At 49.0% G+C, this 13,770-nt stretch overlaps 1 protein-coding gene across 1 annotated transcript; it reads left to right on the forward strand.

The window, feature by feature from the left end:
- Nucleotides 1–8,557: 8,557 nt before the first annotated feature.
- Nucleotides 8,558–13,506, forward strand: SOST (sclerostin). The gene is made up of 2 exons (XM_003414277.3): nucleotides 8,558–9,120; nucleotides 12,102–13,506. Exons 1-2 carry the CDS (start codon nucleotides 8,901–8,903, stop codon nucleotides 12,521–12,523), a joined length of 642 nt encoding a protein of 213 aa, XP_003414325.1. The 5' UTR covers nucleotides 8,558–8,900; the 3' UTR covers nucleotides 12,524–13,506.
- Nucleotides 13,507–13,770: the final 264 nt, after the last annotated feature.

Raw genomic sequence — 13,770 nt, forward strand, 5'->3', positions numbered from 1 at the left:
CAGAGCTTTCTGCTCCGCTCTGGATGAGGCTCTGGAGCTGGGGCTGGGGGTCCCCTCTGACAGCAGGCAGTGGTCATTCCACATGGACAGCCACAGCTACTCAGGCAAAGGCAGCAGGTTGGTGTGGCTGAGACTGGCTTTTAAAGGCTGTGTCTGGTTAACCAGGACCTCTCAAAGGCCTCTTTGTGGGGGCCTAAGAGAGAAAAGGTTACTGGGAGAATTACTGCCTTTACTTGGGGCTACTTTTATGCTGACAGCTTGGGATTTTTTTAGTCCCAGAAACCCTACATTTACTTCACGCAATTTAGGTCCTAATTTTTAAGTAAAGTAAAATAAAATTCTATTGTCTAAGACCTTAGCCAACACATACCCAGCTGGGAGTGGGAGCTGTGCTTGGACAGCTTTCTACCTCCCTGAGAGTTGATGGAGTTGGAACTCAGGGTGCCCCTCTATACTCTGATCCTTTTCTTTGATTAATAGAAGCCCTATCGAGGCAAAATTAGAAGCCAGACAGTCTTCTTCATCCTAAAGCAGTACAGCTTTCCATGGGATGATTATCTGAGCTGTCTTGAGGGCAGAAGCCACCATCTTTCAAATGCGGGGCTCCTCTAGAAGATGCAGGTTCCTTCTGACTCTGACATTATAGGGCTGTTTAAGAACCCCCATTTGGGAATTTATCACCACCCTGAAATTATAGAGTATGTAGTAATAATGTTGTGGCCAGCAGGTGGCGCTGTTGCACCTGCGGTGATGGGATGGTTTGAAAACGGAATGTTGGTGTCAGAATTCTGAGTCACAAGTTAATGTTAAGATGCTAATGTTTTAATCAAAATAAGCACTGATCGTATAGTATAAAGATATGCTCTTCTCTGGCAGGAACATTTCTTTGTCAAAATCACTGAGGAACTAACAGTAATTGTTCTTCCAAGTTAAGATTTTATCTTGATTAGAGATAGAGAAAACCCACTGCCATAGAGTCGATTCCGGCTCGTAGCTACTCTGTAGGACAGAGTAGAACTGCCCCATAGGATTTCCAAGGCTTTCACATCTTTCTTCTGAGGAGTGGCTGGTGGGTTCGAACTGCTGACTTTTCCGTTAGCAGCTGAGCACTTAACCACCGTACTACCAGGGCTCCTCTCAAATTGAGACTGGTTGGAAGCTTAATTTTTGTTCTCCTTCCCCTCCTGCCACCTTTTTGGGTAATTTGATTGTGAAAGGATGAATTTCCTGGAAAGAAAAGGGTGAGGTGTCAAATTGTTTGAAAAAAAGAAAGAAATCTTAATGTCTGTTGTATCACAAATTGGTGTTAAAATACAAACTTGTAACCAAAATAAATGTCTTACATTATAAAGAAATGGTCTTTTTTGTCCTTCTTATCACAGCTGATTTTCTTTTACACTTTAATGCTTAGCTTTTGTGTTTGCTTTCTCTAACTTAAAGTTTTTATGATCACCTAAAAATTAGCCCTCCTGAGCTACTTATAGGTTCTTTGATGATCATATGTATGCAGTAAATATTTGTTGAACATCTCTCCAGTATCAGAAATTTGCTGCACTACAAATATTCCCAGGTAGGATGGTCCACTTGAATGAGTGAAGTAAGATTCGGGTTCCTAGGAAGGCAGGGGACTGGAGAGACAGTCTCTAGGTGGCCTATTCCTATAAAGATGATTGGGTGGCATTTTAGCATGTGAGTGCTCCTGCAAACGGGCAGTCTCCAAAACACTTCCCCTGCCCCAAAAGCCTAGAATTTCACCTTTAGTTGTTAGTTGTTGTTGGGTCATGCCCGCCCCCTCCCCAACTCTTAGTGACCCCGTGCACAACAGAACAAAACGCTGCCTGGTCCTGCATCATCCCCATGATCAGTTATGGATAGGACTGTTGTGATCCACAGGATTTTCATTCGTTGATTTTTGGGTAGGTCACTGGGCCTTTCTTTCTAGCCGTCTTAGTCTAGAAGTTCTGCTGAAACCTGTTCAGCATTATAGCAACATGCAAGCCTTTACTGACAGGTGGCGGCTGTGCCTGAGGTGCACTGGTCAGGAATTGAACCCAGGTCTCCCACATGGAAGGCAAGAATTCTACCAGTGAGCTACCTGCTATATCCCTTACAATAAGCATTGCCTTTTCTGTCTGAATTAAAAAACTCAGAGAAAGTTGGGTGATCAGAAAGCTTTTTTTTTTTCAGGCAGAAAGAGTCTGGGTGGTTAAAAGAGGCTGTCTAGCCCCAAAGTCACCATGTGTAACTGAGGCAATTAGACTAGCTCACTATTTGTCAAACCTCTTTGGCAACATTATATTTTTATATAAAACTTAAGGTAGAACATTAACTTATAAAACTGATTAAAAAATGCTTTTTTAAAAGAATAACTTTTAAACCATTTTAATTAAAAAGAAAATTACATATATTAATAAATTCAAATAATACAAAAGGCTTATAATGAAAAGTGAGTCTCCCCCATCCCAAATCTCTAATTCCTCCCCCCAGAGGAATCACTATGAGGTATCATATCCTTCTAGAAAAATCCCAAGCACACATAAACACATGCATATGTGTGCCCAAAAGTATCCTTTTCCCCATAAGTGGGGAATGTTCTGCACTTTGCTTTTTTTGCTTCACTATATAGTTTAGCCGTTGTGTCTGGTACTTCTACCCTATTCATTTTAACAGGTACACGGGATTCCATGGTGTATGGATGGACATAATTTGTGTATATTCTTAGACCTCCAGGCTGCTTCGATGAGCACAAAATTTTGAAATGAGACTTATGGATGACAATTCTTGATCTGCTTTGTGTCCTGTTTTCTGTCCTTTGTTGTGGTAGCACAGTGTTAAGCACGTCTCCATACTCAGAGCTAAAGAGGAGTGTCCCGTGCGCACTTGTGTAATTTTTTGGGAGTGTACTCATCTGTCTTACTCATCTAGTGCTACTATAACAGAAATACCACAAGTGGATGGCTTCAACAAAGAGAAAGTTATTCTCTCATAGTCTTCTAGGCTACAAGTTCAAATTCAGGACATTGGCTCCAGGGGAAGACTTTCTCTTCTCAGCTCTGGAGGAAAGTCCTTGTCATCAATCTTCCCTGGTTGAGGAGCTTCCCAGCGCAGGGACCCCAAGTCCAAAAGACCCGTACTCCTGCTCTTCATTCTTGGTGGTATGAGGTCCCCTGTCTCTCTGGTGGCTTCTCTCTTATACCTCAAGAGACTGGCTTAAGACACTATCTAATCTTGTGTATTTCATCAATATAATTGCCACTAATCCATATCATTAATGTCATAGTGAGAAGATTTATAACACATTAGGAAATCACATCAAATGACAAAATGGTAGACAATCATACAATACTGGGAATCATGACCTAGCCAAGGTGACAAATATTTTTGGGAGGCACAATTCAATCCACGACACTGTCCAAGCCATATTTTTTTTAAAAAAAGCAATATCGGAGCTATGGCCTTCTTACTTGATGCATTTATAACAAGTTCAAGTGCACAGAGGTTCCATTCTGAAGTCTACACTAGAATGAGTCTATCTGGTGGCAACACTGTATGAACTGGCGGTCTCCAGTTCACTAAAAGTGGATGTGCAGCATACTTGATTCATCGGTGTGTTTCTATTGTCTTTTTAAATAATTAGAATGCACAAGGATTCCTGTACATATTTTTAAAACTTTGAGGCCTCTCAGGAGAAACCTGGGGTTCTAAGAAACATAGTTTGAAACCCCATAAACCAGATGACCTTCCAGCTCTAGTGCTGCAACATGCCACTGTCAGAAGGAGAGCAGGAGGAAGAGGGAGGGGAGGACAAATCTCCCACTTGGTAAGTTGGCCTCAGTCAGCCCTAGTCAGCAGGCTGTAGCTACCCATGGGGCCCCAGCTGGTTCTGAAAGATGTAGACATTTTCCAGACACACAGGGTTTGCAGACGGGGGCATTCCAGGCAGAGGGGACACCAGTAACGCAGTCTCTGGGTTACCAACATCCGTGTACAACCTATAGTTATAAACCAACCCCTGTAAAGCCTATTATATTAAAAATTCAAGTTACATACAATGGTTGATGATAACAAATGGGTGCTATGTTGCAACATCATCCAAACATTATTATTATTACTGTATTATTATGTTAAAGATGTTTTAGTGTATGTGGAAGTATTTTTAAAAATTTTTTATGCATGGAAACCTATGTATACTACCTACTAAGACAACATTTGACTAACTGACTTTAGGTATCAACCATAGCTAACTTCTTATTTACGTACAAATTCAATTTAAAGAGGGATTTAGGAGCGGAACTCGTTCTTAATCTAAGGACTGCCTGTAGTTCGGGTGGGCATCCGGGGAGTGGCTGCGGATGAGACAGGGCCCACCTTGAAGGGCCTGATCTGCCAGGTGAAGGAAGCAGAAGTTTTATCCTGTTAGGGCTTGGAGAGCCATTAGTGTTCTCAGCAGGAGGGTGAGGGACACAAGCCCTTCGGGGCTGCTCTTCCTTTTCCCTCAGAAGCTGCTTAATGGACAAAGTAGGGAATTTCCACCGGCGCAGAGACCCCGAGTCTACAGAGAACAAGTCTTCAGCTGCTGATAAAGACGGAGGGGGGTGATTTGAACATTCTTCAGTGCAGGTAGCTGTCTATGAACAGAGATTACTCTCCAAATCCAGATGTTCCCTTTTACCACTGACCTGTGGGAGCAAAACATGTTTAAAAATCCAGTCAGTAGAGAGGGCCCAAGGGGGCCTGGTGGTACAGTGGTTAAGCACTCGCCTGCTAACTGAAAGGTCAGAGATTCAAACCCACTAGCGGTTCCTGGAGAGAAAGAAGTGGCGGTCTGCTTCCGTAAAGATTATAGCCTTGAAAACCGTATGGGATTTCTGTCCTATAGGGTCGCTGTGAGTCGGAATGGACTCGATGGCAATGGTTTTGGTTTTTTAAGGAGAGCCCTCAATTTCTAGTAATCAGAGACAGCGGGAGTGGGGAGGGAGTGGGGAGAAGTTTGTGAACCAAGGAGAATGAAACCAGATGACCTTTGAAGTTCCCTTCAGATCAGTTTCTATGATTCTGAAGAGTCAAAGGAGTGTAACTGACTTCCCATATTTCCATATTTTTCTTGTCCTTCAAGGTCGAGTCCAAATGGAGTCTTCCTGTGAGGACCCCAGATCTACTCCAGCAGGGAGAGATTTTTCTCTCCTCTGAAGACCCATAAAACTTTGCACTTAAAAAAAAAAAATTATTGCCCATATTCTCCACAAAGCAAAGCAAAACAAAACAAAAGCATCTGAACCTTTCGTTAGTGGCACCAAACACTGTCTACTTGGCACTGGCATTATTTGGGTGAAGAATTTGTTTCTTGCTTAGTATGAGAACTCCCCGAGGGGGAGCATGTTTCCAGTTCATGGCGCCTGGTGAGAGGCTTTGCTTCATTAAATGTTTGGCAAGTGGACAAACGAACAGGCAGCTCACTAGACATGAAAGCCAGTAAATCATCACATGGAAAAACAAACAACTTTGCTAGAAATTTGAATTCAACTATTAAACAATTAAATTTGATTTAAAAAGATTTACAGCCAAAACGCAGTGTTGACTGTCTTGTGGAGAAACGTGCCTACTGACCAGTTACAGGGACCCCAGAAGAGTGAGGAGGCGATGGCTCCAGTGAAGGTCACACCTGGGTTCCTGGTCAGGTCTCAGCAGAGACGCTGGGGTGGGGGCGGGGAGGGGGTGGTGGTGCTGAAGACAGGAGGAACTTTCTGGAGAACGACTCTGCATGCAATATTAGGGAGACCTACCAAATTGTTCAACCCCTTGAACCCAGCATTCATTTCTGAAAATAACCCTAAAGTAAAAAAATTACTTCGTGGAAAACTCAAGGAAAAAAAAAAAAAAACCATTACCAGCGAGTCATAGGACTCACAGGACAGAGTAGAACTGCCTTGTCCCATAGGGATTCCAAGGCTGTAATCTTTACGGAAGCAGCTGTCGTCTTTCTCCCCAAGAGTGGTTGGTGGGTTCGAACCGCTGACCTTTCAATTAGCAGCTGAGCGCTTAACCACTGTACCACCAGGTCTCCTTCATTACTCAGCAATAAAAAGGAATAAATTATTGACACACACAACAGCTTGGATGAATCTCCAGGGAATTATGCTGAGTGAAAAAAGCCAACCTCAAAAGGTTACATACTAATAGATTCCAGTTAAATACATTTTTGAAATGACAAGATTATAAAAATGGAGAATGGATTAGTGGTTGCCGTGGGTTAGGGGTGAGGAGGGAGTGTTTGGAAGGGAGATGGGTGTGGTTATGAAAGGGCAACAGGAGGGACCCTCGTAGTCATGGAACTGTTGTTTATCTCGACTGTGGTGGTGTGATAAACTGGCAGAGAACTAAACACGTGCACACACACGCACACACACACACACACACAAATGCAAGTAAAACTGGGGAAATCTGAACACAAGTAAAACTGGGGAAACTGATGGACCGTGTCCTTAATAGTATCCTGGTTGTGATATTGTACTACAATTTTCAAGATGCTACTGTTGGAGGAAACTGGGTAAAGGGTACGTGGAATGTCTCTGTATTATTTCTCATACCTGCATGTGAACTTACAGTGATCTCAAAAAGTTTAATTAAGAAAATTACTTTGCATAAGGATGTTCATAGCAGCCCTAACAGAAATCAGCTAAAACCCCAACTGGGTTGACTCCAGGGAATAGTGCCTTGCTTTGAACAATGACATGTTTGTGGACTGAGTAAATACAAAGGGCTGTTGCTAAATTAGCATGAAATGGAAAAGCAGATGACATTATCACAGGTTTGCTCTCAGCCATTCTGTGAAAAGCATGGTTCTGAATTGTCAGGGAAAAATTCAGAGGGATGGAGATATGTTAAGAGTTTCAGGTCAAGTGGAGTCTTCTTTTTTTTTCTTTTAATATTACGTCAGTTTCAAATAAAATAATAAAATGAAGTAAAACGAAATAAAACCCTAAACCTCATCATTCTGCTGCTGCTGGATCCTCCTCCCATTTCCAGCAGGTGGCAGAAGAGTTCCAAGGATGGTGTCCACATCTTCATTCGGTGGATGGTCCGGCAGCTCCCAGCAGCAGGTGTGGCTCTAAGCATCAATCCTGCCAGCTCAGGGACCTCAAGCACCAGGACTGGCCTCTCCTACATCCAGGGCAAACAGGCAGTTGTCTGGCCACAACAGGGTTAACCATCCACATTCCAGAGCCAGGGAAAGAGAGGCTGGAGGGTCACAGAAGAAGGGGGGGGGGGGTGTGGAGGGCCAGCTTCTCACAACACAGCCGGCTCTGTTGGGAGAGATAGATCACCCCAACAATGGCCACAGCTGTTTTTGTCTGCCCTGAAGGAAACTGGCTTAGGAAGCAGGTATCAGAAAGGCCCCTTCCTGCAGGGGCTTCTGTCTGGCTTATAAAACTGTCAGAGCAACTGCATTCATGTGCCCGGTGATGAATGGGGAAAGAAGGAGGGACAGACGGCCACAGATGGACACAGTGACTTGCAAGTTGAGGCAGGTGGCAAAGGCCTAGCAGAGGCTGTGCAGGTGGGGCGTGCTGATTCACGGCCCAGTTAACACACCAAGGGGGTCTGGGCCGCAGCCCCCTTCCCAGTCTCCCTTCAGGGCCAGGAGGGGTGAGCGGTGCTGAAACAATCCACCTCCACTGAAAGCTTCCGCCGCCAGCTTCCCTTTCTGTTTTTGCACCTCAGGTGTGAACCTCCCTGCCCCAGCCTCTCCTTTGCGCCATCCCCCTCCTTCAGTACCAGGGCTGAGGTCGCAGTTCCTTGTGGTTTCTTTGAATCCAGTGGGACCTGGGATGGCTTCATGGACTGCACCTCATGGTATGCTGTGAGGTAAAAAATGACTCAGACATTCTTGAAAAATGTAATGGGATGGGAGACCGGGAAAAAAATGTCAGCACTAAAAACGCTGGCCTTGGCTTTTGCTAAGAAAAGGGATTCTAGGCTGTCCACCTCCACCCACACCCTGGCCAGAGAAATAACTGCCTTTGGTATGTCAGCTTGCCAGCCACAGTGAGTATCCTGGCCGAGAAGCGCCTGTCATTGTGCACAGGGGGCCCAAGGAGTGTGTGCTGAGGTTTCCTTATTGTGTGCAGCCATGTGACCTGCTGGCCCTGGACTTGTAACCAGAATCCCTGCCCCCTATGCGTGAGTGAGCTCTCCACCCTCACTGTGACCTTCCAGCTTTCTCTCGCCTTCCAGAAGATTCCAAGAGTGGCTTTCTTGGTTAGGATAATAAATTCTGAGCCTCAGGGAGTTGGGCCCAATGGAATTTCTTTGAAAGCATACTTCTGCCTCTGCCTTGGCCTCTGCCTTGGCCTCTGCCTTGGCCTCTGCCTCGGCCTGGGGCGGGGGACGCAAAGAGATGACCCTTGGGCCACTGATGAACTTGGCCTGAGAAATGGGATCACCTGGGCTCAGCTGGGTAGAGGACTCAGAGCTGCACTTTTTTTTTTTTTTTGGTTAAGCTGGCCAAAGTTTGTTTGGTGAAGGCCCCAGAAGCCTAGAGAGGTTGAGAATCAGGAGCACGTTCTGATGTCTGCAAACCACAGCTGCGTGCCCGTGGGAGGTGCTGGAGAGCAGGCTCGGGCACTGCCTCACACGTCCCCTCCTCTCTGGGTCACCTGGGAGCACCAACAACAATTTGGAAGTTCACTGAGCTTGAGGCAAAGTCTTCGGAGAGGGCTTATTCTGAGCACACCCCTTTCCCTCCCCCTGGGCTGAAGGAAACGTGGGGCCAGCCCTGCCCCATTCCATCCCCATTGGCTGGCATGAGGCAGAGGGGAGTTTAAAAAGGCCACCGTGCCTGGGCTGGGGACCGGAGCCTGTGCTACTGGAAGGCTGGGTACCCTCCTCTGGCTGGCACCATGCAGCTATCTCTAGCTCTGTGTCTCGTCTGCTTGCTGATGCATGCAGCCTTCCGTGTGGTGGAGGCGCAAGGGTGGCAGGCCTTCAAGAATGATGCCACAGAAATCATCCCCGAGCTGGGCGAGTATCCTGAGCCCCTGCCGGAGCCTGAGAACAACAAGACCATGAACCGGGCAGAGAACGGAGGGCGGCCTCCCCACCATCCCTTTGAGACCAAAGGTATGGGGTAGAGCCAGGAATTTATATCCTAAGGGTCTGGGGATGTAGCGGGGAAGTTTTAGAATCTTCTCTTGGGAGGCTTCGAAGACTGGAATAGACCCCCAGCCTCTGCCAGCACCAGCAGTGGGGCTGTCTTGCCTGGAGGCAGGGGAGGGATGGTATGCCAGCACAGCCTTGGAATTCAAGTGCAGGGGCAGGAGGTGAGGGGTTGGGGTGAGTGCTCCCCAGCAGGAAGGAGGCCCAGGGGGCTGAGGGCACGGCACTGGCATGGACTCAGGCTCAGAAGAGAAATGGGTTCAAAGAATCAGGAGCCTGATCCAGTTGCAGGCACCACCGGGAGGGGACAAAGGGAGGAGCCTCACGTCTGTGGGGTACCTGCTGGATGCCAGACACTCCACAGCCAGCTGATCCTGTCCTGTTAGCCCACAGACCCACTTCATCGAAACCTCATGAGGGGAACCTCCCAGCTTGAAAGTGAAGAAACTTCTCAGAGTTTAAGTAACTTGGTAGTGAGTAGAAGAGCTGAGACTTGAACACCGTTTGATCAATTCCAAGACAGGCTGGGTGTGTGGCGGCGGGGGGGGGGGGGGTGGTGGTAGTGGTGGGGACTGAGAGCTGGAGCAAATACCCCCAAAGCAGTGAGAATAGAAAAGCCAGACAGGTACCCTTTCAAGTCCCTTGTCCACAGTCTGCTGTGAGCTAGCACTTGAAGGCATGGGAGTTGAAGACCCACTCTGAGCCTATGACACGGATGGCAGCTGAGTCCAGGGCCTGGAGGGCAGCAGCATCCTCTGTGCAGGGGACGGATACAGGTGGCATCATTCTGTCCTAAGCTCTGACCCCACCCCAGGCTTGCCTCATTCCCAGGGAAGGAACCAAACCTGGGGACAGTGAGAAAGCGATGGCCCCTGTGGAGACCACACTCGGGGTCCTGGTCAGGTCTGCACAGAGAAGCTGAGGGGCAGGTGGTGTGGTGCACAGGTTGCTTTCAGCTGACAGAGATGGCTGAGGGGCTGGAATGACACTATTGTCTGGGTGGGAGATGAACCACTGTCTGCCTAGGCTCCTGCATCTCCCCTATGCCCCACCTCACAACCAGCTGGAAATATGGGACTCCAGAAAGAGCAACCCCAGAGGAGGCTGGCTGGACCTCTGGGGCTTCGAAAGGGAGAGCAAGAGCGCCCCGCACCCCACCCCACCCCACCCCACCCCACTTCAGGCAGAGTCAGCTGAGCTCAAGCAGCTGCTTAATGGGCTGCAGGGGAACTGTGTCCAAGACAGCCACTTCCCTGGGCACGCGTGAGAGGCCACAAGGAAGCCATGTGCTCAAAACAAAGTCACCCTCTTCAGAGGAAGTGCCTGGCCTGGAGACACTATTCTTGGAAAACCCCAAACGCCACCTTCCCTGGGCAAACAGGCCACTCACACACACCACGCCTGCAGCCTCTAAGGGGTGAGGATGCCGAACCAGCCCAGAAGGCAGCCCATTAGCCCCAGGAAGAGGCATAGTCCCTTTCCCCTGCTGTGCTTACTCTCCAGGGCCACCTTGCCCCCTCTCTGGCTTTAGTCATTTTAGGACTATTTTTTATCCCTTTGTGTCATGTTGGAAGTGTCCCCATGAAACCCTTGGGGATGGACAGGTGCTCGCATGAGGACCAGCTGTTTAAAAGTTTGCACATGTCCAAGCCCATAGTAGGTGACATGACCAAGGGGTGCGCAGGGGACCAGGCCAGGCCTCAGAGCTCCCCTGGGAGCTAACCTGGGTCATCAGATGCCCTTTCAAATGACACAAATGAGAGTTGTGTTAGCAGAGTGCCAGCAGGTGCTTAATAAGTGTTTGAGACAGCCGAACCTGTAGATTTTCAGTCAGAGCTCAGGTCACTTCTGGTAGGGAAGCAACAGTGTATAAAGCAGCTCCCTGCCCCACCCCAGTCCAGCTTCCCATGGGTGCTTCAGCACACAGCTTCCATCCTTGTGGCAGCCAAGAGGTGCTGGGGCTCCAGGGAGACCTGGCCCTGCCACATCTGCTGAGCCTCTTTGGGCAAGTTTGTGAACCTCTCTGAGCCTCAGTTTCCTCATCTGTAGCAAGGGGGTTGGTTTACTGAATTCTTATTCATTAAATAAGATCTAATAAATTCTTGGAAACTCTCGTGGCGCTGTGGTTAAGAGCTATGGGTGCTAACCAAAAGGTCTGCAGTTCAAATCCACCAGGCGCTCTTTAAAAACCCTATGGGGCAGCTCTACTCTGTCATATAGGGTTGCTTTGTGTCGGAATCAACTTGATGGCAATAAATTCTTATCCTGAGGACCTCCCTTTCTCCCTTTTCCTCTGCAGCAGCTGCCTCTGATTTATTGGTTTCAATTAACCCCCATTCCTTTCTCCAACCCCTGCCCACCTCTTCCAGGTGACTGGAAAAGGAGTTTGGGAGAGGCCAGAGCCAGGCAGAGAGTGTGGCTAGTACCTACCCTGCCCCAGCTTGGGACCCTGTAGCACAGGTGGGCTGGCGGCTGAAGTCTGGAGGAGAGGGTCCCCTTGGAGAGGAATAATAATACACGATAAAAACTAACACTTCCAGAGCTTACTCTGTACCAGTGTTCTCTGCATTATATAAAAAAAAAAAAAAAAAAAATACGTAATGGATTAACTCATTTAATCCTTGAGACAACCCATTTTACAGATAGAAAGCACAGGTAGGTTAAGTAACTTGCCCACATTCACACAGGTATTACGTGATGGAGCTGCTATTTGAATCCCCGCAGTTTCTTGGCTGCAAAGTCTCAGCCATGACGCTGAATTGCAGGGGAGGGCGGGCTGGAGATCTTTCCATCAGCCAGAGTGCCTGAGGCCTCCCTGTGGAAGAGGTGTCCAGGGGCAAAAACGTCCGGAGAAGGCGGGTACAGGTTTGGAAAAGGCGGGCTGGGATGGAGGGGGCCGGGCTCAGCAGCCGCCCTCCTCGGCTCACGCGCGCCTCTCTCCGCAGACCCGTCGGAGTACAGCTGCCGCGAGCTACATATCACCCGCTACGTGACGGATGGGCAATGCCGCAGCGCCAAGCCGGTGACCGAGCTGGTGTGCTCCGGCCAGTGCGGCCCGGCGCGCCTGCTGCCCAACGCCATCGGTCGCGGCAAGTGGTGGCGCCCTAACGGGCCTGACTTCCGTTGCATCCCCGACCGCTACCGCGCGCAGCGCCTGCAGCTGCTGTGTCCCGGCGGCGCCGCACCGCGCTCGCGCAAGGTGCGCCTGGTGGCCTCTTGCAAATGCAAGCGCCTCACCCGCTTCCACAACCAGTCGGAGCTCAAAGACTTCGGGCCCGAGGCGGCGCGGCCGCAGAAGGGCCGCAAAGTGCGGCCCCGTGCCGGGGGCGCCAAAACCAACCAGGCCGAGCTGGAGAACGCCTATTAGAGCTCGGCGGCGCTGCGCCTTCCCAGCCGGCGCCCCCACGATGGAGGTTCTCCCGTGTTTCTGTCCCCTGCGCGTTGTTCGATTGTTTGTACTTCATTTAAAATACCAGCAGCCCAGGGGGAGGCAGCCAGGCCCTGTGGAATCCGGGATGCCAGCCCAGGCCCCCTACCCCGTCCGCTGAGGGGGACCCGCAGCGCGCGGGAGGGAGTTGAGAGTCACAGGCACTGAACCACGCAGCCCCGCTCCCTGAGACCACCCAGCTTTGACGGTCTCGCAGCAGAGGAGGCAGATGTGGAACCGTTATCACCACCGGGATTTTAAGGGAGTGGAGGGGAGTGGGAAAAATCTGGGACCAGGTAAGAAAGTTCGGTAGGATCCCTCCTCCACCTCTCTGTCTGATCATAAAGCCTTCAATGCTGGGTTGCGCCAAGATCACAGGCGTGGAGGTCCTTAGATAGGGTTTCCAGTCCCGGCTGTGCCACTAACTCGCTGTGTACCCTGCTGACTACAGCATTCCCTCTCTGAGCCTCGATTTCTTCCTTTGTAAAATGGGGGTGGGTGGGACCAGGATGGCAGAGGCATCTACTGCCTTATGACTTCAAGGGCTCCAGTGCACTTCGAATGGGCAGAGGAGAGAGGTTGAATTGAATTACTACCCAGATCATTTCCAGAATTCGGAGATATGATCCTCTGATCTGACAGCCAAAGATGAAAAACAAGCAGGAAAAAAGAAGAGTCTATTTATGGCCGAGAAACTCCTGGGAGAAGCTGTAGTGTTTCCAAGCCTGGCCTCCCCAGACGTTTGGCTACCTCCACTCCTCCATCTTAAAGGATGTAGAAATAACACCATCAATTGGGGTTGAGAAGGAGGGGGTCCCAAGAGCGAGAGGGAGGGATAGAAATTGCCCCCCGCATTCCCAAGGAGCAGCACCCCCCTCTCCTGCCCCTTGGCCATATTTTAAAGTCACCTTCTACAGAGATGCTCCAAGTCACAGCACACTGAGGTCCAGGTTTGACATTCAAAGTCCCACAGGTCCCTTTCTTAAGCACCTCCTCCTGCCCACTACTCACGGTCACACATCTGCCTAGAAAATAGCTTCTTACTGCTCTTGTACAGGATGGCATAGCTTAGGTTAAAAGAATATCATTGGGGAAAGAACTACAAGTGCTGTACATATGCTGAAAAACCGCAAAGCATAATAGCTACCACTCAAAACTTTTTGGAAACCATTTCCAGACACCTCTTA

Source organism: Loxodonta africana, chromosome 18 (assembly GCF_030014295.1).
Source record: "Loxodonta africana isolate mLoxAfr1 chromosome 18, mLoxAfr1.hap2, whole genome shotgun sequence".
In the NCBI taxonomy this organism is placed as follows: domain Eukaryota; kingdom Metazoa; phylum Chordata; class Mammalia; order Proboscidea; family Elephantidae; genus Loxodonta; species Loxodonta africana.